This window comes from Oncorhynchus nerka, linkage group LG4 (assembly GCF_034236695.1).
Source record: "Oncorhynchus nerka isolate Pitt River linkage group LG4, Oner_Uvic_2.0, whole genome shotgun sequence".
NCBI lineage: Eukaryota > Metazoa > Chordata > Actinopteri > Salmoniformes > Salmonidae > Oncorhynchus > Oncorhynchus nerka.
This window is the reverse complement of record NC_088399.1, coordinates 26,432,555-26,460,461: the sequence shown is the minus strand read 5'-3', so window position 1 is coordinate 26,460,461 and position 27,907 is coordinate 26,432,555. Positions and strand designations below refer to the sequence as shown.

Below are 27,907 nucleotides of genomic sequence, written 5' to 3'. Positions count from 1 at the left end.
CTCTCCTTTGTCAAATAGCCCTTACACAGCCTCGAGGTGTGTTGGGTCATTGTCCTGTTGAAAAACAAATGATAGTCCTAAGCGCAAACCAGATGGGATGGCATATCGCTTCAGCATGCTGTGGTAGCCATGCTGGTTAAGTGTGCCTTGAATTCTAAGTAAATCACCAACTGTGTCACCAGCAAAGCACCATCACACCTCCTCCATACTTCACGGGGGAACCACACATGCAGAGATCATCTGTTCGCCTTCTCTGCGTCTCACAAAGACACGGCGGTTGGAACCAAAAATCTCACATTTGGACTCACCGGTCTAATGTCCATTGCTTGTGTTTCTTGGCTCAAGCAAGTATCTTCTTCCTATTGGTGTCATTTAGAGTTACCAGCCTCAGAATGTGCAGCCCAAATAAATGCTTCACAGAGTTCAAGTAACAGACACATCACAACATCAACTGTTCAGAGGAGACTGCGTGAATCAGGCCTTCATGGTCGAATTGCTGCAAAGAAACTACTAAAGGACACCAATTAGAAGAAGAGACTTGCTTGGGCCAAGAAACATGAGCAATGCATGAGCAAAAAAGGAAATTAGTCCTTTTGGTCTGATAAGTCCAAATTTGAGATGTTTTTGTTCCAACTGCCTTGTCTTTGTGAGATGCAGATTAGGTGAATGGATGATCTCCCCATGTGTGGTTCCCACCGTGAAGCATGGAGGAGGAGGTGTGGGGGAGCTTTGCTGCTTACACTGTGATTTATTTAGAATTCAAGGCACACTTAACCAGCATGGCTACCACAGCATTCAGCAGCGATACACCATCCCATCTGGTTTGCGCTTAGTGGGACTATAATTTGTTTTTCAACACCTACAGGCTGTGTGAAGGCTATTTGACCAAGAAGGAGAGTGATGGAGTGCTGCGTCAGATGACCTGGCCTCCACAATGACCCGACCTCAACCCAATTGAGATGGTTTGGGATGAGTTGGACCGCAGAGTGAAGGAAAAGCAGCCAACAAGTGCTCAGCATATGTGGGAACTCCTTCAAGACTGTCGGAAAAGCATTGCAGGTGAAGCTGGTTGAGAGAATGCCAAGAGTGTGCAAAGCTGTCATCAAGGCAATGTAAGGCTTCTTTCAAAAATCTAAAATCTAAATATATTTAGATTTGTTTACAGTTTTTGGTTACTACATGATTCCATATGTGTTATTTCATAGTTTTTATGTCTTCAGTAATTATTTTACAGTGTAGAACATAGTAAATGAATGGAATGAGTAGGTGTGTCCAAACGTTTGACTTGTACTGTATGTATTGGATAACTGCACAATTATTTAGGCTTTTTGGGGCTTGGCCTCATTAAATGTCTTTAATGTGGGGCTCATACATTTATTTTATTTTATTTATGTATTTAACCTTTATTTAACCAGGTAGGCTAGTTGAGAACAAGTTCTCATTTACAGTTCTCATGGCGACCTGGCCAAGATAAAGCAAAGCAGTTCAACTCATACAACAACACAGAGTTACACATGAAATAAACAAACTTACAGTCAATAATACAGTAGAAAAATTATATATACAGTGTGTGCAAATGAGGTAGGATAAGAGAGGTAAGGCAATAAATAGGCCATGGTAGCGAAGTAATTACATTAGAAAAGATGAATGTGCAAGTAGAGATACTGGGGTGCGAAGGAGCAATATAAATAAATAAATACAGTATGGGGATGAGGTATTTGGATGGGATATTTACAGATGAACTATGTACAGGTGCAGTGATCTATGAGCTGCTCTGACAGCTGGTGCTTAAAGCTAGTGAGGGAGATATGAGTCTCCAGCTTCAGTGATTTTTGCAGTTTGTTCCAGTCATTGGCAGCAGAGAACTGGAAGGAAAGAAATGTATGTAATGTATGGCTCATCAGGCTGAAGTAGCATCACTCTTGAATTTTCGGTCAAAGCTTTAATCAATGCTTTATTATGCTTTTGAATGACACTTACGGTTTTGGCAGGAAATACCGGGTTACCTGGGAGAAAAATGATTTATTCTCGGGATGGAACATTTTGTCAAATACCGTGAAAATATTCAACCCTAGTTGTTCCGATATATGATTAAATTGACTATCGTGAAATGACATTGACGATATATAGTGTAATGCAAGACTGTACACTATTGGAACTTTACAGATCACAACTGTGCAGTTTTATTAGTTAGGCTGTATCAGTTTGTTCAAAATGAAGTCTAAATGAATGAATTAAACCTTATCTTTTCTGCCGTACTAAGATTATTTAATGAGAATGTTACGATAATATCATAAATAAAGGGAAAAAATGTCACAGTCTGGAATGATCTAGTCATTAACGGAGCAAACCGATTTAAGTACCATATTGTAGAAGAGGTCTCCCCAAGTATTTCTCAACCTTAATGGCCACAGACACATAAACATTTACACATGCTCACACACATGTATGCTTGTGCACTGCACACACGCTCAATCCTTCTCATTTTACCAGTACTGTAACTTTTGGTAAATACTTTTTTTCTCTCTGTGCAGCTGGTGAAAGAGCTCTTTGTTTAGACAGCCATTATGAAATGGTATGTGCTGGTGCTGGGGCTGAGACCACCACACACTGTGTCAGCAATGGAACTAGTTTCAACACAGTCTGAAATATGAGCTATTCTTGACCATTGTTAGCGCCTTTCCTATAACACCGTATTCAGAGGCACAGAATAAACTTCTTCAAACTTTGCCCCATCTTTTCCTGTTTCTTCTTCTAATCCTCCTAAACCAGTCTGGCTGCTAAAATGTTTTATTTGGTTCCTTTTTATTTTTGATGTTTTGCTGAATTGTTTAATGATCTTCTTTGTGGGTGTGTAGCTGCTGGAGAGGCACCGGGCCATGGAGAGTATGGTGGAGCTGCTGCAGGTGTATCCAGAGGAGGATGAGGCCTATGGAGAGTTACTGGAGGCTACAACACAACTCTACCACTACCTGCTACAGCCCTTCAGAGACATGAGAGAGCTGGCCATGCTGCGCAGACAGCAGATCAAGGTAACACACACACACTAGGGCTGGGCGATATATCAAATTAATTAGATACATTTGAATTTATGGGGCCTCCCGAGTGGCGCAGCGGTCTAAGGTACTGCATCACAGTGCTAGAGGCATTACTACAGACCTGGGTTCATTCCCGGGTTGTGCCACAACTGGCTGTGGCCGGGAGTCCCATAGGACTGCACACAATTTGGGGTTTGGCCGGTGAGGGCTTTACTTGGCTCATCGCACTCTAGTGACTCCTTGTGGCGGGTGCGGGTGCTTGCGGGCTGACCTCGGTCGCCAGTTGAATGGTGTTTTCGCCGACACATTGGTGCGGCTGGCTTCCGGGTATAGCTGGCGGATGTTAAGAACGCGGTTAGGCGGGTCATGTTTCGGAGGACTCATGACTCCACCTTCTCCTCTCCCGAGCATGTTGGGGAGTTGCAGTGATGAGACACGATTGAAAAAGGCAAAAAATAAATAAAATATTTTGTTTTAGCACGATGTTCCAAATGACTATTACAAGAATCAAGGTTTTTATTTTTTCCCCAATTTTATGAGTTTGTCTTTTTGGGCTTGTCTCTTTCTCTCCTTCTGTGTTGTGTGCACTATGCACCTTCACACACAGACACCAAGCCCCTCCCTCTGCCACTCACAACATCAAAGACGAAAGATCATCATCTTCCTCTCTGATAACAAGCAGTTTCAACTTGCTATTTGCATTTGAGGTTTGGGCCAATGTAATCAGTCATATGGACACCGAAACAGATTGAGACAATATTTTATTGTAATAGAGGATAACCTAATGATAACCTTTTTATGTCTCATGTGCAGAAATGTAAAACAGAGAAGACTCTACTAAAACGGAAGTATCAATGAACATGATTGGGGATAATTAATGGTCAGTTTCTGTTGTGAGTGGCACCATGTACCTCTAGCAGCATTTTAGCCACAAACTGCTATACTAGCTGTCTGTGTTTTAGAAATGTGCAATGAGCATAAAAAGACGCAGTTATATAAGGAATTGGCAACTCGTTCCCATTCTGAGAAATAAGCATATTATTATCCTTGATTTCAACATCTAAACATAGTGAACAGGCTATGTTTTTCAAACAGTTTGAGTCAGACAGGAGAATGTATTCATAACAGTTCAAGTGTTCTACCTTGTTAGCAAGCAAATAGATCCAAGTTGTCTAGACTTTAAATATAAAGATTAGTTGGCTACTCACTAGCAGGTGTGCTTGAGAGATTGCTTATGAGACCTGTGTTAATGTTATATACTGCCTGCTACCAGAAGTTAGTTATTATTAGTGGATGTGCATTGAGCATGGTTCTGGTAAACATTTTAACAAAAAGGGCAGTGATTATTGCAAAAAGGTAGGTTAAACTATTTAGATAAAAATAAAAATCCAGAAAATCACATTGTATGATTTTTAAGTAATTAATTTGCATTTTATTGCATGACATAAGTATTTGATCTGAAAAGCAGAACTTAATATTTGGGACAGAAACCTTTGTTTGCAATTACAGAGATCATATGTTTCCTGTAGTTCTTGACCAGGTTTGCATACACTGCAGCAGGGATTTTGGCCCACTCCTCCATACAGACCTTCTCCAGATCCTTCAGGTTTCGGGCTGTTGCTGGGCAGTACGGACTTTCAGCTCCCTCCAAAGATGTTCTATTGGGTTCAGGTCTGGAGACTGGCTAGGCCACTCCAGGACCTTGAGATGCTTCTTACGGAGCCACTCCTTAGTTGCCCTGGCTGTGTGTTTCGGGTCGTGGTCATGCTGGGAGACCCAGCCACAACCCATCTTCAATGCTCTTTCTGAGGGAAGGAGGTTGTTGGCCAAGATCTCGCGATACATGGCCCCATCCATCCTCCCCTCAATACGGTGCAGTCGTCCTATCCCCTTTGCAGAAAAGCATCCCCAAAGAATGATGTTTCCACCTCCATGCTTCATGGTTGGGATGGTGTTCTTGGGGTTGTACTCATCCTTCTTCTTCCTCCAAACACGGCGAGTGGAGTTTAGACCCAAAAGCTCTATTTTTGTCTCATCAGACCACATGACCTTCTCCCATTCCTCCTCTTAATCATCCAGATGGTCATGTGCAAACGTCAGACGGACCTGGACATGCGCTGGCTTGAGCAGGGGGACCTTGCGTGCGCTGCAGGATTTTAATCCATGACGGCGTAGTGTGTTACTAATGGTTTTCTTTGAGACTGTGGTCCCTGCTCTCTTCAGGTCATTGACCAGGTCCTGCCGTGTAGTTCTGGGCTGATCCCTCACCTTCCTCATGATCATTGATGCCCCATGAGGTGAGATCTTGCATGGTTGCCTTCTCACCAAGCTGCTTGCCTATTGTCCTGTAGCCCATCCCAGCCTTGTGCAGGTCTACAATTTTATCCCTGATGTCCTTACACAGCTCTGGTCTTGGCCATTGTAGAGAGGTTGGAGTCTGTTTGATTGAGTGTATGGACAGGTGTCTTTTATACAGGTAACGAGTTCAAACAGGTGCAGTTAATACAGGTAATGAGTGGAGAACAGGAGGGATTCTTAAAGAAAAACTAACAGGTCTGTGAGAGCCGGAATTCTTACTGGTTGGTAGACCTCTACATGCTTTGTAAGTAGGAAAACCTGCAAAATCGGCAGTGTATCAAATACTTGTTCTCCCCACTGTATATATACAGTAACAGTCAAAAGTTCGGATTTTAGATTCAAGGCAAAGGGTGGCTATTTTGAAGAATCTAAAATCTCAAATATATTTTGATTTGTTTAACACTTGTTTGATTACTACATGATTCTATATGTGTTATTTCATAGTTTTGATGTCTTCACTATTATTTTACAATGTAGAAATGAGTAAAAATAAAGAAAAGTAGGTGTCCAAACTTTTGACTGGTACTGTAGTACAGTGCAAATTACAATACAAGATCTATACAATGGCTGTGTCTCTTCACAGTCCCCTTTGTGCAGTAAAGTGTTCTTTTGTCTGTTTTTTTTGTACTGTTTTTATTGCTAGTTTGAGTTACCTGGGGTGGCAGAGTTCCATGTAGTCATGGCTCGATTTAATACTGTGCTTTTCCTAGCCTCTGTTCTGGGGACTGTGAAGATACCTCTGGTTACATGTCTCAAGTTGTACCGATGAGTGTCCGAACTGTGTGCCAACTGCTTGAACAGAGAGTTTGGAACCTTCTATACATCAAAGAGCAATAGTGACGCAGTCAACTCTGAACTAGGAGAGACTGACATGCGTGTTACTGACACTTTACCTCCGTGTACATATAAGTGCGATACGTGCTGCTTTGTACTGGACCAACTGGAATTGACTTATTTCCTTCTTTGCCGCACATGACCACACAGTTGGGCAGTAGTCCAGGTGCGACACAACTAGGGCCTGTAGGACCTGTCTTGTCGACTGAGATGTCAAGACAGACCTCTCCCCATTTTAGCAACAATTGAGTCTATATGTTTTGACCATGACAGCTTGCTATCTATGGTTACACACAGCCGTTTAGTCTCCTCAACTTGTTCAATAGCCACATTATTCAATACTAGAGTTGAACAAGGTATAGCGTTGAGCTAATGATTTGTCCAAAAGTGATGCTTTTATTTTATATTATATTTAGCACCAGTCTATTGATAGTTATCCATTCTAAAACTGACTGGAGCTCTATGTTAACTGTCTCTGTTATTTTTTTAAACCTTTGCAGCCAATGTGTATATTGTTGAGTTGTCAGCATACATAGACATACAGGCTTTATTCAAGGTCAGTGAAAGGTCATTTGTAAAAACAAAACAATAATGGCTCTAGCCGGCTGCCCTGCGGTACACCACACTCAACTGAATTTGCATGAGAGAGGCTTCCGTGAACGAAAATCCTCTGTGTTCTATTAGATAGGTAACTCTCAATCCACAATAAGGCAGAGGATGCAAATCCAAAACACCTACGTTTTTTCAGCAATAGGTTATGATCAATGACAAAACTACACTGAAGTCTAAAAAAACAGCTCCCACAATCTTCTTACTATCAATTTATTTCAGCCAATCGTCAGTCATTTGTGTCAGTGCCGAGCACGTTGAGTGCCTTTCCCTATAAGCATACTAAATGTTTTGTTTTCTGTAAAATAACTTTGTATTTGATTAAACAACATTTTTCTAAAAGTTTGCTAAACATTTGTAACAGGATGATTGGTCGGCTGTTTGAACCATTAAAGGGTGGGCCAAAAGCTCTTTGACAGACAGCAGCATACACTCTAATACACATTATTTCTTAAGTCCTATCTACTGACATTAGGGTTAGCTTCTGTGGCTAACTGGACTGACGAGATGGTGGGATGAAATTGCTCCTAGTTTTGTTGTTGTCCTACTCCACTGTAATGGTTAAGGCTAAGCTGATCCTAGGTATGTGGTTAACACTAACCTCTACACGCAATGGTGTGTGTATGTGATGGGGGGGATCAGATCAGCTGAGCCTGCCTGCCCAGAGCAGCTTAACCAACAGTAGAAGTATTAGTGCTGTGGTCAGTACTCAGGCTCTAAACCAAACCAGGCTGGAATACTGCTCAGCACACACATACACCTCTCCTCTCTTCTCTTCTCTTCAGCTGCTTATCATTCTGTTCAGTCTCTTTCTCCCACTCCCCTCTCGCCTTACTCTCTGCCTCTCTCCGTCTTTCTGTCTCTCTCCTTCCTTTCCTTGCCCTCTCTCTCTGAGGGTGTTGTGTTAGTGAGGATTTTGTGTTATTTTACTCATCTCTTGTGAGGGTTCAGCCTATAGTCATGGAGGTTGGGGTGATTTCCCCTGTTTGTCTTTGGCCACATCACATTCTTCACCCAGCTGCACTGGTCACACACATACATGGCCATGTGTAAGGGGAGTTCCTTCAGAATACAATGCAGCATTATGAGATCCGGGTAGAACCTGCTTCCCGGTAGGTACAGATCTAGGATCATTTGGGAAGGATTACCCTCCCCAAATCCTAACACCAACCATTTGGAGGAGAAACGCTGAACTGACCTTGAATCAATGTCTAGGGTAGGGTAACCCTGTGAGATATGCAGGAAGGATCTGGGCTCGTTGGATAATCCTAGCAGTGTGGTCAAAGCTGCTCCACTGATCTGCTCTCCTCTAGTACACCTGCCAGATGTCCAGAACCTGGAGCAATGATATGTCTCAGTAATCCTGCCTGCCTACCAGGGTTTCTGTTGATTTTTTTATATTTTTTAACCTTTATTTAACCAGGAAAGTCAGTTTAGAACAAATTCTTATTTTCAATGACGGCCTAGGAACAGTGGGTTAACTGCCTGTTCAGGGGCAGAACGACAGATTTGTACCTTGTCGGCTCGGGGGTTTGAACTCGCAACCTTCCGGTTACTAGTCCAACGCTCTAACCACTAGGCTACCCTGCCGCCCCCCCCGTTAGCCGGTAGTAGTCGGCCTTTGTCCGGTAAAAAAATTAAACAGCCGATAAATAAAATTGGCAAAAATCTCATTGTGAATCTCAATCAATTCATTGATGGAAATATCAGTCGATGGAAATACATTTGATTGGTCATGCTTATCGGTCTATTGGTTCATTTGCATAATTTAGTGTAATTAAATTGGCGCGTTTACAGTATATTTGTTATGCATCTTTTTTATCACACTCGTACAGCATACAGATACAGAGCCTTTAAGTGGAAAATCTGTCAGACGCTGCTAGAGCTGCTGCTGCAGCATCTTGTGGTGCTTTCAAGACATCTTGGAACTCTGAAAAATACGATGTGAAATCATGACGTCAGAGATCTTCAGGTCGGAAAGTCAGAGCTCTAGAAAGAGTTCCCGAGTTGGAATTCCTAGTTGGGTGACTGTTCAAATAAATGTTTGTAGTCAGAGCTCATAATACATATTATGAGGCATGTCTTTCCTTGCTTCAAAGTAGCCTAGAGGATATTCTCACTTTCTAAATGGATATTTTCATCTCTGTCACATGAAACTGTTGGCATGTGCAGTGCCTTTTTGACAACTGTGTTTTCCTGATAATTGTATTATGGAAAGAACATTCCCGCATAGTCTACTGCCTTGTGCGCATTGCTACACTTATAATGTGAATAAATCATATTTTAAACTGAAGCTTCTGTTCTGTTGCATCAGAATGATTGGTTGTTTATGTATCCTAGGCCTACTGCTTGTTTGAATTTGGGATCTATTGTCCCACAACTGTCTGTTTGGAATATGACATGTCTTTCTCAAAGAACTGACCAATAGACTAGGTAGCCTAAACTTTTCTAATATAGTAGAATGACATAGGCAAGTGATTTTGCTGTTCCTTACTTGTCTTGTTGGCCGAGGAAAAGTAAATGTGGACAGTTATTTTAACATGTTCAAAGTGTACATCAGAATTGGGTAAGAATGACCGCACCTTGTTGCATCCTTGACATGCCTGTTCTGTTAAGATAAATTACCATAGATTTCTGTCATTCTGAGCGCTTTGGGTGTACGCCCTAATCAGGTTACGCACTCAATGCATATGGGTCCGGTACATTTCTAAAATGTCCGGTAAATTTAAAATGTTGTCCAGCGCCACATTTTCCTACCGGAAACCTTGCTGCCTACTGGGCTCTAATAAAGGAGAAAGTGCTTAGTGGGCTTGCTGGTAGTCCATTGTTAAATGTTAGATTTATAGGAGGAGCTGCAGTACTGTATATTCTATCCACCATAGAAACCCAGAACTGTTGGTTCATCTTAGTTCATGTCTAAGGTTTCCACACACTCCTCCTTATTTGTGATGACAATTACAAAATATTAGTAAATCCCTAAACTCTGCTATATCATGAGCTAAGTAGATCCGTCTGGGATAGTTAGTCAGCTTTAATGCTGACTCAGCCTCAGTCCAATCACCTGTTGCCCTCAGGTAAAACCAACGAGCCAACGGCTGGAAACAAAGCTGTATGCAAATGAACCCCAATACCAGACGGGCCAGTCAGTTCTTGGTTGGGAGGATGTTGGATGTTGTGTTTTCTCCCAGACTGATGAGTCAGTAGAACGGCCCTGCTGTATACAGCTGGCTGTTTCATTAAAGGAGGAGTCTGTGTATCACTGAGAGGAAGGAAGAGAGAGAGAGAACAGGGGGAGGGAGAGGAGAGACAGGTGGGAGAGGACAAAGAGGGGAGGATAGGGTATTTGCATGTGTTTTGCATTGTGCTTGATGTTCAAATTGGTAAATGTTGCAAGTAATGTGAGGTGAGAAATGTAATGTGTAGAGATGAGGGTAGGTTAGGTAGTCTCAATAGACTGCTATCAATGTCCCAAGGGAGAGATATAGCCTACCTGCTAAAGTCACAGCCTCCTCTTACCTTCTCTGGGAGGGTGAATACACACACACAGTGTCTGTGCTGACGCCTATTGTCCTAGTCGAAGGTGTAAATAAAGCCTGTCACCTCTAGAAAGGAAGAGGATGACAAGGCCAAGAGTTATATTTAGCTGTTTGAAGCTTTGCAGATGGGAATGAATACAATTGAGCAGACACATTATCTTATGATGAGGAGTTGCAATGGTCTGAACAAAGGCCTAAAATGAATAGCCGCCACCCTCCAAATGAGGGTAGATTTTGGCATTGGCGGTTAAGATGTCTATTTTCCCAGCCACATTGGTGGGTGGTCAGGGCTCCACAGTGCGAACATTTCACTCGCATTTGTGAGAAAAATAGTCAAGTATGACCACATTTATAGTAAAATAAATGCCCTAGTAGCAGCTTTCAAATGATTTCTGATGTTTTGTTTCATAGCCGGTAACTTAATCACACAACAAAGACCTATGAACCCTATATAGCGTATCCCACATCGCGCTGCGACACTGCCTGGCGTGAAGAGTTGTGGAAGATTCATTTTTAGAAGCCCTGCGCACAGGCATAAAAGTTGGTCTAATTTACTTGAAACAAAAGTCTACTGAAGTGAGACTTTGTTCTTGTGTTTCTTGGCTATTTACATTGTTTTGTTCACAAGCTACGTTGTTTTACAATGTTTGAGTTTCAACTGCTAGGGAAGAGAAGACAACACAGATACTAGTCACTTTCAATCTCACAGGCACAAACATGACCCAAGTCACATTACCACAGTAATCTCCAGCCCTTAAAGAGGCAGATGAACATTTTGTCTCATCTGTGATAATTTGGTTAAAAAAAACTCAGGTCACAAAAAATGTAATTAAACAAATCCAATTTTAGTTGTCACATACACGTGTTTAGCAGATTTTATCGCGTCTGTAGCAAAATGCTAGCTCCAACAGTGCTCCAATGTTTCTAGCTCCAACAGTGCAGTAATATCTAACAAGGTATATCTAACAATTTCACAACAATACACACAAGTCTAAAGTAAAGGAATGGAATGAAGAATATCTAAATATTAGGCGAGAAATGTCAGTGGCATAGACTATGATACAGTAGAATAGGGTAGAATACACTACATACAGTTGAATCAGAAGTTTACATACACTTATGTTGGAGTCATTAAAACTTGTTTATCAACCACTCCACAAATGTCTTGTTAACAAACTATAGTTTTGGCAAGTCGGTTAGGACATCTACTTTGTGCATGAAGTAATTTTTCCAACAATTGTTTACAGACAGATTATTTCACTTATAATTCACAGTATCACAATTCCAGTGGGTCAGACGTTTACATACAAAATGACTAGTGTTCCATTATTAGTGGCCAGTGATTTCAAGTCTATCACTAGCACAGCTAGTGACTGTATATAGGCAGCAGCCTCTAATGTGCTAGTGATGGCTATTTAACAGTCTGATGGCCTTGAGATAGAAGCTGTTTTTCAGTCTCTCGGCCCCAGCTTTGATGCACTTGTATTGACCTTGCCTCCTGGATGATAGCGGGGTGTAAAGGCAGTGGCTTGGATGGTTGTGGTCCTTTATGATCTTTTTGGACTACTTGTGACATTGGGTCCTGTAGGTGTCCTGGGGGGCAGGTAGTTTGCCCCTGGTGATGCGTTGGGCAGACTGCACCACCATCTGGAGAGGCCTGCGGTTGAGGGCGGTGTAGTTGCCGTACCAGGCAGTGATACAGCCCGACAGGATGCTCTCAATTGTGCATCTGTAAAAGTTTGTGAGGGTTTTAGGTGCCAAGCCAAATATAATGAACCCCGATTATTACTTCTTACTTGTCATACATTTATTGTTTTAGAAACATTACAAAGCATACTCATCTATTTTTTTGTTTTGTTGTGTTGGTGTAATTGTAGCTCCAAGAAATATTTGGGCTGGTAGAAAATCTGAGTGTCTGGTAGATTTTTTTATTTGTATCTACCTGCCACAGTGGCTGGTGGACCAAATAGTTAATTTTAGGCTCGGTCTGAACTGATAATGGGTATCGTTAGGCAGGCTTTTGTTCAAGCCCAGCAATAACTACAATTCAAGTAATCAACCTATCGTGGTTTTCAAATCGCCAATTTTGATTACTGTGTTAGAGCTGGGTTGGAACAAAAGCCTGCACACACTGCAGTCTATCAGCACTATAATTGCCCATCCCTGAACCCTAGCCCCTGCCAACATGCCAAGTGGAACAAGTGAATGAGGGATCTGATGAATGAAGGCATGAAGTGAATGAGTGTCGAGGACAAAGGAGAGTAGGTATAGGATGAATGGTGCATTGTGGGAAGGCCATATCGCGTGTTGGAGTGATGCTGCGTGGGTATTCTGTTACAGCCAGGGTCAGAAGGCATGCATTAATAAGTCATGTAGCTTCTGTAACCTATTGACCGGTGGCTATGTAGCATAGGTAGGAGGAAGAACATTAACATTCTGGATGATAAAACTCTGTGTGTCTGTGCTCTGTGTGTGTGCTAACGTTCCCCACTCCCAAAGTGATAGAAGGCAGTTTTAAGCATCTGTGATAAGGACCATGACACCGTGACACTGGTCTATCTGTTGTTTATCTTTGTGGTCTATCTGTAGTTATCTCAGCCTATGGCCCTGGAAACAGACCTGACTGCTATTTCTGCCTCATTCACTTTGACACCAGCTGTCTGAAGCTGCAGATTACATAGTGGGCTGTAGAGGACGTGTGGAAAGATGGGCAGAAGAATGAAGGTATATTGTAGTCTAGTTCTATTACTGGAGGTAGTGTCAGTGTGTGTGTATAATTTAGTGGTGTGGGATTAGGTCATGGATAAATAGGGTGTCGTGTCTGAGATGAGACCCACACCACATGGTCCACACCACAGTGACACAGCAACGAGGAAGTGATGGCTGAGAGGGGGAGGGGCTTACTGGACCAGGTGGCAGACTGGACAGAAAACAACATAAAGACTCTCTGACATCATATCCACTATTCTATTTGCATCTCATTATTCCATCCTCATACTTCTATTCTAGATTTCCCGATAACTTAATCTGTTCATGTCTTTAGGTCTTTCACTCCAAGAACACCTTATTTAACCAGAACCATGCCTAACCCACTTAGGCATACACACACAGACAACAGTCAACAACAAAATCAGGGAAACGGAGAAAGTCTGCAGTGAAGTGACTAGCCAGTGTTTACAGTAGGCCTATTTCTTTTAAGATGGACATCCCCATTGTTAGGGTGTTTCCATAGTTCCACAGCAGGATGTGTGGCCCAGATGTTAGTCAAAGTCTAAATGTTATAGTTTTTGTAGAGGGCTAATATTCCCTCTCTATTGGAGAATGGATACCCCAGCACTAAGGTCATGTCTAATTTTGTGGGACTGACTGACTACTCTCCCTTCATCTTGCCTTTTCTCCCTATAAAACACTCTCTCTCTCTCTCTATCTACTCTCTCCCCCATCTATCTACTCTCTCCCCCCTCTATCTAAGTCTTTCTCTCCCTCTGTCACACACACTCAGCATACAGTTTGTTGGCTGATGTGAACCACTCAGGTCAGGTGTGGCGTGCTGTTGATTACTGTGTGTATGCTTGCCTGTGTGCATGCATGCATGTGGCCTGTGTGTGTGTATGAGAGAGCGAGAGCGCCAATACAGACACATCTGTTTTACATTGAGATATTAACATATGAGTGAGTGTATGTAGTCTTGCAGTAAGCAAAATTATGTCGAAAAGGTGTCTTTCCATTTTCAGTTCTGAATGAAAGTTGAAAATGTATATTTTATGGACGTTGAAAACATGTATTTTCAGGATGTTGAAATGAAGTTTGTTTTCAGTTCTGAAGGAAAGTTAAGAAGACCATAATTTACAGAAATATTTTTGGGTCATTGATTCTATGGCTGAACTTCAACTGCACATACAGTACTAGTCAAAAGTTTGGACACACCTACTCATTCAAGGGTTTTTCTTTATTTAAAAAAAAATGTTCTACATCGTAGAATAATAGTGAAGACATCAAAACTATGAAATAATATATGGAATCATGTAGTAGCTAAAAAGTGTTAACTTCACTAGGGTAGGGGTAGCATTTGGAATTTTTGATGAAAAGCATGCCCAAATTAAACTGCCTGCTACTCAGGCCCAGAAGATAGGATATGCACATAATTAGTAGATTTGGATAGAAAACACTCTAAAGTTTCCAAAACTGTTAAAATGATGTCTGTGAATATAACAGAACTGATATGGCAGGCAAAAACCAGAGGAAAATCCAACCAGGAAGTATTATTATTTTGAAAGGCTGTTTTTCCATTGAAAGCCTATCCACCATACAAAGACTTAGGACCCAGTACACGGTCTCTATGGCTTCCTCTACATGTGGCCAGTCTTTAAGTATGGTTTCATTCTTTTACTCTGAAAAATGAGGGTGGTACAGCACTTTCAATCAGTGGCCAGTGGACATTTCCATTCATCAGCTACGCGCCTGATCGTGAACGTGCCTTTCTTGTTTCTCCTTTCCTATTGACGAAGCTTTTGTCCGGTTGAAATACTATTGATAATTTATGACAAAAACAACCGGAGGTTTGATTTTAAACATCGTTTGGCATGTTTCTACGAACTTTTATTGTACTTTTTAAAAACTTTTCTTCTGGAATTAGTGCACGCGCCTTCTGCATTTGGATTACTGGACAAAACGCGCAAACAAAAAGGAGGTATTTGGTCATAAAGAGGGACATTCTCGAACAAAACTAACATTTATTGTCTAACATGGAGACCTGAGAGTGCCACCAAATGAAGATCATCAAAGGTAAGTGATTAATTTGAATGCTTTTTCTCTCCTTGGCTGGAAAATGGCTATATGGGTTTCTGTGGCTAGGTGCAGACATAACATAATCGCAAAGTGTGCTTTCTCCGTGAAGCCTTTTTGAAATCTGACACAGCGGTTGCATTAATGAGAAGTTTCTTTATTCGTATGTTAACACTTGTATCGTTTATCAATGTTTATGATGAGTATTTCTGTAATTTGATGTGGCTCTCTGCACTTTCACCAGATGTTTGTTTGAGACAATGCATTTATGACCATAACACGCCAATGTAACTGAGATTTTTGGATATAAATATGAACTTAATCAAACAAAACATACATGTATTGTGTAACATGAAGTCCTATGAGTGCCATCTGATGAAGATCATCAAAGGTTAGTGATTAATTTGATCTCTATTTCTGCTTTTTGTGACTCCTCTTTGGCTGGAAAAATGGCTGTATGGTTTTCTGTGACTAGGTGCTGACCTAACATAATCACATGGTGTGCTTTCGAGGAAAGAACTCGGACACTGTGGTTGGATTTACAAGAAGTTTATCTTTAAAATGGTGGATAATACTTGTATGTTTGAGGAATTTTAATTATGGGATTTATGTTGTTTTGAATTTGGTGCCCTGCAATTTCACTGGCTGTTGTCGAGGTGGGACGCTAGCGTACCAGAGAGGTTAAATAAATCAAAATATATTTTATATTTGAGATTGTTCGAAGTAGCCACCCTTTGCCTTGATGACATCTTTGCACACTTCTGGCATTCTCTCAACCAGCTTCACCTGGAATGCTTTTCCAACAGTCTTGAAGGAGTTCCCACATATGCTGAGCATTTGTTGGCTGCTTTTCCTTCCATTTGCCATCCAACTCATCCCACACCATCTCAATTTAGTTGAGGTCGAGTCATTCTGGAGGCCAGGTCATCTGATGCAGTACTCCATCACTCTCCTTCTTGGTCAAAAAGCCCTTACACAGCCTAGAGCTGTGTTATGGGTCATTGTCCTGTTGAAAAACAAATGGTAGTCCCACTAAGTGCAAACCAGATGGGATGGCGTATCGCTGCAGAATGCTGTGGTAGCCATGCTGTTTAAGTGTGCCTTGAATTCTAAATCAATCACAGTGTCACCAGCAAAGCACCCCCACACCATCACACGTCCTCCTCCATGCTTCACGGTGGGAACCACACATGCAGAGATCATCCGTTCACCTACTCTGCGTCTCACAAAGACACGACGGTTGGACCCAAAATCAGTCCAAAGGACAGATTTCCACTTGTCTAATGTCTATTGCTCGTGTTTCTTGGCCCAAGCAAGTCTCTCCTTTTTGGTGTCCTTTAGTAGTGGTTTCTTTGCAGCAATTGGACCATGAAGGCCTGATTCACACAGTCTTCTCTGAACAAGGCACACCTGTTAATTGAAATGCATTTCAGGTGACTTCCTCATCAAAATCACATTTTCCAAATACAACAGGTGTAGACCTTACTGTGAAATGCTTACTTACAAGCTCTTAAACAACAGTGCAGTTGAAGAAATAGAGTTAAGAAAATATTTACTAAATAAAATAAAAAGTAACACAGTAGAATTACAGTGGCAAGAAATTGTATGTGAACCCTTTGGAAATACCTGGATTTCTACATAAATTGGTCATAACATTTGATCTGATCTTCATCTAGGTCACAACAATATACAGTTGAAGTCGGAAGTTTACATGTACTTAGGTTGGAGTCATTAAAACTTGGGATGAGGTTTTGATGTTGGTGTGCTGTGCCTTTTTTTTCTCCACACATAGGGTTGTATCTTCCTTCCAAACAACTCAACTGTAGTTTCATCTGTCCACAGAATATTTTGCCAGTAGCGCTGTGGAATATCCAGGTGCACTTTTGAAAACTTCAGACGTCCAGCAATATTTTTTTGGACAGCAGTGGCTACTTCCGTGGTGTCCTCCCATGAACACCATTCTTGTTTAGTGTTTTACATATCGTAGATTCGTCAACAGAGATGTTAGCATGTTCCAGAGATCTCTGTAAGTCTTTAGCTGACACTAGGATTCTTCTTAACCTCATTGAGCATTATGCTCTGTGCTCTTGCAGTCATCTTTGCAGGACGGCCACTCCTAGGGAGAGTAGCAACAGTGCTGAACTTTCTCCATTTATAGACATTTTGTCTTACCGTGGACTGATGAACATCAAGGCTTTTAGAGATACTTTTGTAACCCTTTCCAGCTTTATGCAAGTCAACCATTCTTATTCGTAGGTCTTCTGGGATCTCTTTTGTTTGAGGCATGGTTCACATCAGGCAATGCTTCTTGTGAATAGCAAACTCACATTTTGTGAGTGTTTTTTATAGGGCTACGCAGCTGTAACCAACATCTCTAATCTCGTCTCATTGATTGGACTCCATGTTAGCTGACTCCTGACTCCAATTAGCTTTTGGAGAAGTCATTAGCCTAGGGGTTCACATACTTTTTCCAACCTACACTGTGAATGTTTAAATTAGAGGTCGACCGATTATGATTTTTCAACGCCGATACCGATTATTGGAGGACCAAAAAAGCCGATACCGATTAATCGACCGATTTTATTTATTTATTTGTAATAATGACAATTACAACAATACTGAATGAACACTTATTTTACTCTTAATAGAATACATAAATAAAATCAATTTAGCCTCAAGTAAATAATGAAACATGTTCAATTTGGTTTAAATAATGCAAAACAAAGTGTTGGAGAAGAAAGTAAAAGTGCAATATGTGCTATGTAAGAAAGCTAACTTTTGAGTTCCTTGCTCAGAACATGAGAACATATGAAAGCTGGTGGTTCCTTTTAACATGAGTCTTCAATATTGCCAGGTAAGAAGTTTTAGGTTGTAGTTATTATAGGAATTATAGGACTATTTCCCTCTATACCATTTGTATTTCATTAACCTTTGACTATTGGATGTTCTTATAGGCACTTTAGTATTGCCAGTGTAACAGTATAGCTTCCGTCCCTCTCCTCGCTCCTCCCTGGGCTCGAATCAGCAACACAACGTCAATTAGCGCACACTAACTAGCTAGCCATTTCACTTTGGTTGCACGAGCCTCATCTCGGGAGTTGATAGGCTTGAAGTCATAAACAGCGCAATGTTTGACGCACAACGAAGAGCTGCTGGCAAAACGCACGAAAGTGCTGTTTGAATGAATGTTTACGCACCTGCTTCTGCCTACCACCGCTCAGTCAGATACTTAGATACTTGTATGCTCAGTCAGATTATATGCAACGCAGGACACGCTAGATAATATCTAGTAATTTCATCAACCATGTGTAGTTAACTAGTGATTATGATTGATTGTTTTTTATAAGATACGTTTAATTCTAGCTAGCAACTTACCTTGGCTTACTGCATTCGCATAACAGGCAGTCTCATTGTGGAGTGCAACGAGAGAGAGGCAGGTCGTTATTGCGTTGGTCTAGTTAACTGTAAGGTGCAAGATTGGATCCCCCGAGCTGACAAGGTGAAAATCTGTCGTTCTGCCCCTGAACGAGGCAGTTAACCCACCGTTCCTAGGCCATCATTGAAAATAAGAATGTGTTCTTAACTGACTTGCCTAGTTACATTAAGGTATAAAAAAATGTAATAAAAATTAAATCGGCGCCCAAAAATACCAATTTCCGATTGTTATTGTTATTCTTTGTATATATCAATGATGTTGCTCTTGCTGCGGGCGATTCCCTGATCCACCTCTATGCAGACGACACCATTCTATATACTTCCGGCCCGTCCTTGGACACTGTGCTATCTAACCTCCAAACGAGCTTCAATGCCATACAACACTCCTTCCGTGGCCTCCAACTGCTCTTAAACGCTAGTAAAACCAAATGCATGCTTTTCAACCGTTCGCTGCCTGCACCCGCACGCCTGACCAGCATCACCACCCTGGATGGTTCCGACCTTGAATATGTGGACATCTATAAGTACATAGGTGTCTGGCTAGACTGTAAACTCTCCTTCAAGACTCATATCAAACATCTCCAATCGAAAATCAAATCAAGAGTCGCTTTCTATTCCGCAACAAAGCCTCCTTCACTCACGCCGCCAAACTTACCCTAGTAAAACTGACTATCCTACCGATCCTCGACTTCGGCGATGTCATCTACAAAATGGCTTCCAACACTCTACTCAGCAAACGGGATGCAGTTTATCACAGTGCCATCCGTTTTGTCACTAAAGCACCTTATACCACCCACCACTGCGACTTGTATGCTCTAGTCGGCTGGCCCTCGCTACATATTCGTCGCCAGACCCACTGGCTCCAGGTCATCTACAAGTCCATGCTAGGTAAAGCTCCGCCTTATCTCAGTTCACTGGTCACGATGGCAACACCCATCCGTAGCACACGCTCCAGCAGGTGTATCTCACTGATCATCCCTAAAGCCAACACCTCATTTGGCCGCCTTTCGTTCCAATACTCTGCTGCCTGTGACTGGAACGAATTGCAAAAATCTCTGAAGTTGGAGACTTTTATCTCCCTCACCAACTTCAAACATCTGCTATCTGAGCAGCTAACCGATCGCTGCAGCTGTACATAGTCTATTGGTAAATATCCCACCCATTTTCACCTACCTCATCCCCATACTGTTTTTATTTATTTACTTTTCTGCTCTTTTGCACACCAATATCTCTACCTGTACATGTCCATCTGATCATTTATCACTCCAGTGTTAATCTGCAAAATTGTAATTATTCGCCTACCTCCTCATGCCTTTTGCACACAATGTATATAGACTCCCCTTTTTTTTCCTACTGTGTTATTGACTTGTTAATTGTTTACTCCATGTGTAACTCTGTGTTATCTGTTCACACTGCTATGCTTTATCTTGGCCAGGTCGCAGTTGCAAATGAGAACTTGTTCTCAACTAGCCTACCTGGTTAAATAAAGGTGAAATAAAAAATAAAAGTTATGAAAACTTGAAATCGGCCCTAATTAATCGGCCATTCCGATTAATCGGTCGACCTCTAGTTTAAATTATGTATTCAATATAGACAACAAACATACAACAATTTGTGTGTTATTAGTTTAACCTGTTGCGACGAGCAATCCCGTATCCGGGATCCTATTTATAGCCTCAAGCTCATTACCATAACGCAACTATTCATGAAAATCGCAAATGAAATTAAATAAATATATTTGCTCTCAAGCTTAGCTGTCATCTCAGATTTTCAAAATATGATTTTGAACCATAGCTAAACAAGCATTTGTGTAAATGCGTATTGATAGCCTAGCATAGCATTAAGCCTAGCATTCAGCATGCAACATTTTCACAAAAACAAGAAAAGCATTCAAATAAAATAATTTACCTTTGAAGAACTTCAGATGTTTTCAATGAGGAGACTCTCAGTTAGATAGCAAATGTTCAGTTTTTCCAAAAATATTATTTGTGTAGGACAAATCGCTCCGTTTTGTTCATCACGTTTGGGTAAGAAAAAATGAAAATTAAGTCATTACAACGCAAACTTTTTTTCAAAATTAACTCCATAATATCGACAGAAACATGGCAAACGTTGTTTAGAATCAATCCTCAAGGTGTTTTTCACATATCTATCGATGACAAATCATTCGTGGCACTTTGGTTTCTCCTCTGAAGAAAATGGAACGCGCATGGACCTGGAGATGATGCAATAATTTCGACGGAGGACACCGGGCGGACACCTGGTAAATGTAGTCTCTTATGGTCAATCTTCCAATGATATGCCTACAAATACGTCACAATGTTGCAGACACCTTGGGGAAAAGACAGAAAGTGCAGGCTCATTCCTGGCGCATTCACAGCCATATAAGGAGACATTGGAACACAGGGCATTCAAAATCTGGACCATTTCCTGTATGAAATTTCATCTTGGTTTCGCCTGTAGCATTAGTTCTGGGGCACTCACATATAATATCTTTGCAGTTTTGGAAACGTCAGAGTTTTTTCTTTCCAAAGCTGCCAATTACATGCATAGTCGAGCATCTTTTCGTGACAAAATATCTTGTTTAAAACGGGAACGTTTTTTATCCAAAAATTAAAAGAGCGCCCCCTATCTCTAAGAAGTTAAACACACTGTTTGTCTATTGTTGTGACTTAGATGAAGATCAGAGAGTAGCACCAGTGTAAAAGCGGGCGTGGGGGGTTCATGTTAATAGTCCGGGGGCCATTTGATTAATTGTTCAGCAGTCTTATGGCTTGGGGGTAGATACTGTTAAGGAGCCTTTTGGACCTAGACTTGGCACTCCGGTACCGTTTGCCATGTGATAGCAGAGAGAGCAGTCTACGACTTGGGTGACTGGAGTCTTTGACAATTTTTTGGGCCTTCCTCTGACACCACCTGGTATATAGGTCCTGGGTGTCAGGAAGCTTGGCCTCGGATGTATTGGGCCGTATGCACTACCCTATGTAGCGCCTTACCGTCAGATACCGAGCAATTGCTATACCAAGTGGTAATGCAACTGGTCAGGATGCTCTCGATGGTGCAGCTGTATAACTTTTAGAGGATCTGAGGACCCATGCCAAATCTTTTCAGTCTCCTAAGGGGAAAAAGGTGTTGTCGTGCCCTCTTCACAACTGTCTTGGTATGTTTGGACCATGTTAGCTCGTTGGTGATCTGGACACCAAGGAATTTGAAACTCTCATCCTGCTCCACTACAGCCCCGTCGATGTTAATGGGGGCTGTTCGGCCCGCCTTTTCCTCTAGTCCACAATCAGCTCCTTTGTCTTGCTCGCATTGAGGGAGAGGTTGTTGTCCTGGCACCATACAGCCAGGTCTCTGTCCTCCTCCCTATAGGCTGTCTCATCGTTGTCGGTGATCAGGCCTACCACTGTTGTGTCGTCAGCAAACTAAATTATGGTGTTGGAGTCGTGCTTGGCCACGCAGTCGTGGGTGAACAGGGAGTACAGGAGGGACTAAGCACGCACCCCTGAGGGGAACTGGTGTTGAGGATCAGCATGGCAGACTTTTTGTTGCCTACCCTCACCACCTGGGGGTGGCCCGTCAGGAAGTCTGTGATCAAGTTGCAGAGGGTGGTGTTTAGTCCCAGGTTCCTTAGCTTAATGATGAGCTATGTGGGCACTATGGTGTTGAACGCTGAGCTGTAGTCAATGAGCAGCAGGACAGTTTATTTCAGTAGAGTACAGTTTAGTTCAGTAGAGTACATTAGAGTAAAATAGGGTACAATACAGTACATTATACTGTACTATACTCTAAGGTACTGTGCTATACTCAACTTTTCTTTCCTGTATTGTGCTGTCCAAACTTATGAAATGTCTATGTTTGGGACAAATCAAGGCCAGTCTGAACCAAACATAGACGTCTATGATGGATTCAGATTTGTTCTGGACCGGACCAAAAATCTACATCTGTGGACGTTGAAAACAAGGCTGGTCCAGAAAGGAGCAAAACAGTGGGCTGTGTGGGGGCTGTTCTTAGGAAATCAGCTACTCTAACTACAATATGTTCCAGCTGCTCTCTAAAACACACAATGAACAGAACAATAATCAACTGTTTTACTAACTCACCCAGGGCGTATCCAGGGCTGGTTAGCTAGCTACAAAGACAGTGTAAAACACCTTACCCAAGTCACTTCCAAGTAATGAACTAAGCCTCAGAAGTCAGTAACACTTAAGCACTTTGTTGTCGTTGCCTCAGTATGTTTGATTAAATGAGGTTGTCTTAACCTTAGCGAACGTCCTAAAGTTATCAAAAGTTACAACAAAGGAGGACACTGGGTTTAGTAGTACAGTAAACACATGTCCAGTCTTGAAGCTCTATGTCCCTGACTGCTACACCACAGCACAACCTGCTGTTAAAGACTGGTATGACATGAGGCCAGGTGAATTCAGGTACTTTAAATACTCAATTAATCACTATTTGTAAGGTCTGAATTTCTCAATGTATCCATGTGCGAGAGTTTGACTTTCATTTATTAATCCAATCCCTTTATTTTATCCTGCTGGACCGGCACACCATATTTCCCTCTGGGATAATATATTTATAAATATGTCATTGATTTATGTTGATTTGACCTTTGCATGACCCCTATTGATCTGTGTCCCCTCGGTCAGATCTCCTTGGAGACGGAGCGTCTGGGGCCTCGTCGTGTGGAGGGGCTGAGGAGGGAGGATGAGGAGTGGACGAGGAAGGCTCACGCTGCCGTCCTCTCCATACAGGACCTTACCGTCAAGTTCTTTGAGACCACCGCCAGGGCTCAGAAAGGTACACACATACACACATAAGGTCTTTTCACACTGGCGTTGTTCTTCGCTCCAGGCTAGACTGGCCTGGGATAGCTTAGCCTGTGTTCACATAAATATTTGTTAACCCTGGGCTAAGCTTCAGCCCTGGCTAAGGATTCACACTTGTATACCCAAGCCCTGAGCTAACTGACAAACACAACATGCGACCAACATCTCTGATGCACAACCAATATTATAAGCAATTTATTAACACAATATTTCCTGTTGCTTCTAGCATTTGATTTCCAACAGTGATGCATTGTATAAACATTGTTTCCGATGTCAGTCAGGCAGACAGCAATGTTTCACTTTTGAAATTTTATCTTGCTCCTGTACAGAGAATGCAGTGAATGAACGAGATGTCAACTTTTCTGATCCAGGCGAAATCATGCAACAATATTATTATCATGGATATATGCAATTAAATGTCAATCGAAAAGTTATGAAAACAGAGAGAAATGGATGGTTTGCTGCCCTTCCAGCTCTAGAGTTTGTAGCTTTAGTTGGCTAAGTGAGAAGACCTTAGCCAGCCTGCATAGCAACCATTTTTGTTAGGCATAGCAACCATTGTTTTTGCACTGATTTAAAGTATTTAGATTTTTGTCCTCAGGATTAAATAGTACGAATTTACTTATCAAAATAACCGTCAGAACGCATTACAGGCCTCACAAGCATATGTAAATTAAGTGTCGCTTTTGTGATTGGATAGTGATCATTCTAGGTGTTGTTCTTGACACAGTTTCACACTTGCTATTTTGGCACTGTGTTTCTGGGACTAATCCCCCCGAAAAGTTGGTACTAACCCTGCTCCGGAGCAGGACCAGCTAGTTCTGGGCTAAGGTTGGTGCTAGCCCACTTTAGAATGGGCAAGTGTGAACATTCCCTTATCCCTGGGCTAAAATCTCCCTTAGCCCCAGGCTAAAATCTCCCTTAGCCCCGGGCTAAGGTGCAGTGTGAACACTCCTATAGAGAAACACACAGAGAAACACATAAACACACACAAACTCTACAGACAAACTCCAGAGCCATGTATTATCCAGATGGCAGATCAGCCCCTCAGTCATTCCATAATCTCCAGGCTTTAAACTGCTCTCCCAGAATCCCCAAACTAACCATAACCCAACTATCCACTGGCTCCACACTGACTACAAAGTCTATAACTATTCCCAAACATGTAAATCATTTGTTTTTGTCTCCAATTTAGGCAGTACAGACCCCTAGAAATCAGCAGATAGCCCTCTAGTGGTGAAAGTAAGAACTGACTAAAATGCACAGAGGAGAATAAGTATTCTGTCAAGGATATATTTTGTAAAAAAAAAATATATATAGAGGCATACTAAGACAAAATAAATGTGACATGGTGTGCAAATGATAACACACACGTGCCTGTTCTGTTCTGTTTAAGCAAATAAACGCCCAAGCTACTAATTGCCCAAGCTATTAATACGTTTTACAGTAATTGTTATGTTGGTGTGTGTGTGTTGCAGCGGTGTATGAGCGGATGCGTGTGGACCAGAGGAAGTTTGGCAAGTCGACGTGGGCTGCAGCTGTGGACCGCGTGGAGCGTCTGCAGTACGCCGTCTCCAAGGAAACGCTGCAGTTGATGAGGGCCAAGGAGATCTGCCTGGAGCAGAGAAAACACGGCCTGAAAGAGGAGGTATTACTCCTATATTACAGTACTACAACTAATACTATTACTATACTACTACTGTTATTATAGTAATAAATAGTCAACTGATGAGGGCCAAGGAGATCTGCCTGAAGCAGATGAAACACGGCCTGAAAGAGGAGGTATTACTCCTATATTACAGTACTACAACTAATACTATTACTATACTACTACTGTTATTATATTAATAAATAGTCAACTGATGAGGGCCAAGGAGATCTGCCTGAAGCAGAGGAAACACGGCCTGAAAGAGGAGGTATTACTCCTATATTACAGTACTACAACTAATACTATTACTATACTACTACTGTTATTAAGGTAATAAATAGTCAACTGATGAGGGCCAAGGAGATCTGCCTGAAGCAGATGAAACACGGCCTGAGAAGGGAAGTACTGATAAATCTATACATTTTTCAAGATGCTCAAAGCACATTGTTTTGGGGAATCATGCCTCATCCACCACCAATGTATATCACCTGATGCCACGGCAACCATTTTACAACAGATATCTCACCACACATCAGGTAGACCAGGGATGGGCAAGTGGCGGCAGCCCCCCTTCTGAAGGCTCTCAGATTAATAAAAAAAAAAAACTCAGTCGGGTCTCAAATTACTGTTGCAGTTAGAATAGTAGAATAACCAAGGTGCAATTTCGAAATGCACATGTGTGTACGCAGACCCGCCAGAAACTGCAGCCCTTCATGATGAGTTCAGATTTCTTGTGGCCCCCACTCCCATCAAAGTTGTCAATCCCTGATGTACACAATACTCTGACTCTCTCTCTGTCTGTGTTTCTGACCATCTATGTCTGTTTGTCTCAGATGCAGAGCCTGCAGGAGGGAGAGGATGCCATACAGCGGTTGGACCAGATGGAGGCGCTGTACTATGAGCTCCAGCTGCAGCTCTATGACATCCAGGCTGAGGTGCTGCGCTGTGAGGAACTGCTGCTCAACGCCCAGCTCACCAGCCTCCGCAGACAGATCACTGGTAATACTATGCACTTTATACCTGTTACTTCTAAGTAACATTCAGACTAGGAACTGCTGCTCAACGCCCAGCTCACCAGCCTCCGCAGACAGATCACTGGTAATACTATGCACTTTATACCTGTTACTTCTAAGTAACATTCAGACTAGGAACTGCTGCTCAAAGCCCAGCTCACCAGCCTCCCCAGACTACTATACATCTATACCTGTTACTGTTAATGAACCACTAGACCTGTTCTAACTGCTCAGCTCCAGAGCCTCTGTAGAAACACTACTAGTGAGGTTATCTAACAGTGTACCTCTCTGTGCCCTTCCCTCCCCAGAGCGGCAGGACGAGGTAGTGTACTATGATGCGTATGAGAGTCCTGATGCCATGCGGAGGTTAGAGGACCCCTCGGCCTCTCTTCCCCCTCTCAGAGACAAGCTCAGCCAGCTGCAGCAGAGGACCAGACAGCTAGAGGCACGCAGGGGACGCATCACCGCCAAGAAGGCCTACCTTAAAACCAAAAAGGTAATAATCCAGCAATCACACGCTTAGCTCTGGACTTACTAACACATCAAAGCCACGAAAGCCTACCTCGAAAACAACAATATGTAGAAAAGTAAAACCAATACTTTCAATCCTCCTGTAATGTGTCTTGTTTATCTGTAACCAGGAGATCTGTATCATCAACCACAACCAGAAGATACAGCAACGCCAAGGTAGTAAGGATGACCAGACCCATCTAGCACTGCAACAGGTACAGTGACATGTTTCGTTAGTGTTTGTGTTGATTCTAGAGGTCGACCGATTATGATTTTTCAACGCCAATACCGATTTATTGGAAGTCCAAAAAAGCCAATAACGATTAATCGGACGATTTTTATATATATATTTGTAATAATGACAATTACAACAATACTGAATGAACACTTTTATATTAACTTAATATAATACATAAATAAAATTCAATCAATTTAGTCTCAAATAAATAACGAAACATGTTCAATTTGGTTTAAATAATGCAAAAACAAAGTGTTGGAGAAGAAAGTAAAAGTGCAATATGTGCCATGTAAAAAAGCTTGCTCAGAACATGAGAACATATGAAGGCTGGTTGTTCCTTTTAACATGAGATTTCAATAGTCCCAGGTAAGAAGTTTTAGGTTTTAGTTATTAAAGGAATTATTACGCGTTGACTGTTTATCTCTATGCCATTTGTATTTCATATACCTTTGACTATTGGATTTTCTATTAGGCACTTTAGTATTGCCAGCCTAATCTCGGGAGTTGATAGGCTTGATAAATTGATAAGTCATAAACAGAGCTGTGCTTCATGCATTGCTAAGAGCTGCTGGCAAATGCAGTAAAATGCTGTTTGAATAAATGCTTACGAGCCTGCTGCTGCCTATCACCGCTCAGTCAGACTGCGCCATCAAATATCAAATCATAGACTTAATTATAATAAACACACAGAAATACGATCCCTAGGTCATTATTAATATGGTCAAATCCATAAAGTATTATTTCGAAAACAAAACGTTTATTCTTTCAGTGAAATATGGAACCGTTCCATATTTTGTCGAACGGTGGCATACATTAGTCTAAATATTACTGTTATGCTGCGTAACCTTCAATGTTATGTCATAATGATGTAAAATTCTGGCAAATTAATTATGGCCTTTGTTAGGAAGAAATAGTCTTCACACAGTTCGCAACGAGCCAGGAGGCCCAAACACAATTTCCCTAGTTAATATTGCCTGCTAACATTAATTTATTTGAACTAAATATGCAGGTTTAAAAATATATATATATACTTCTGTGTATTGGTTTTAAGAAAGGCATTGATGTTTATGGTTA

General features: G+C 41.7%; 1 protein-coding gene across 1 annotated transcript in view; it reads left to right on the top strand.

Moving 5' to 3' along the window:
* The window catches only part of LOC115121031 (junction-mediating and -regulatory protein-like), a 62,905-nt gene that overhangs the window by 31,294 nt on the left and 3,704 nt on the right, over positions 1–27,907 (top strand). The window contains exons 2-7 of the mRNA XM_029650054.2: positions 2,859–3,032; positions 23,245–23,395; positions 24,903–25,072; positions 25,906–26,071; positions 26,394–26,581; positions 26,727–26,810. Coding sequence (XP_029505914.2) covers positions 2,859–3,032; positions 23,245–23,395; positions 24,903–25,072; positions 25,906–26,071; positions 26,394–26,581; positions 26,727–26,810 — 933 coding nt within the window. The remainder of the gene's footprint in view (positions 1–2,858; positions 3,033–23,244; positions 23,396–24,902; positions 25,073–25,905; positions 26,072–26,393; positions 26,582–26,726; positions 26,811–27,907) is intronic.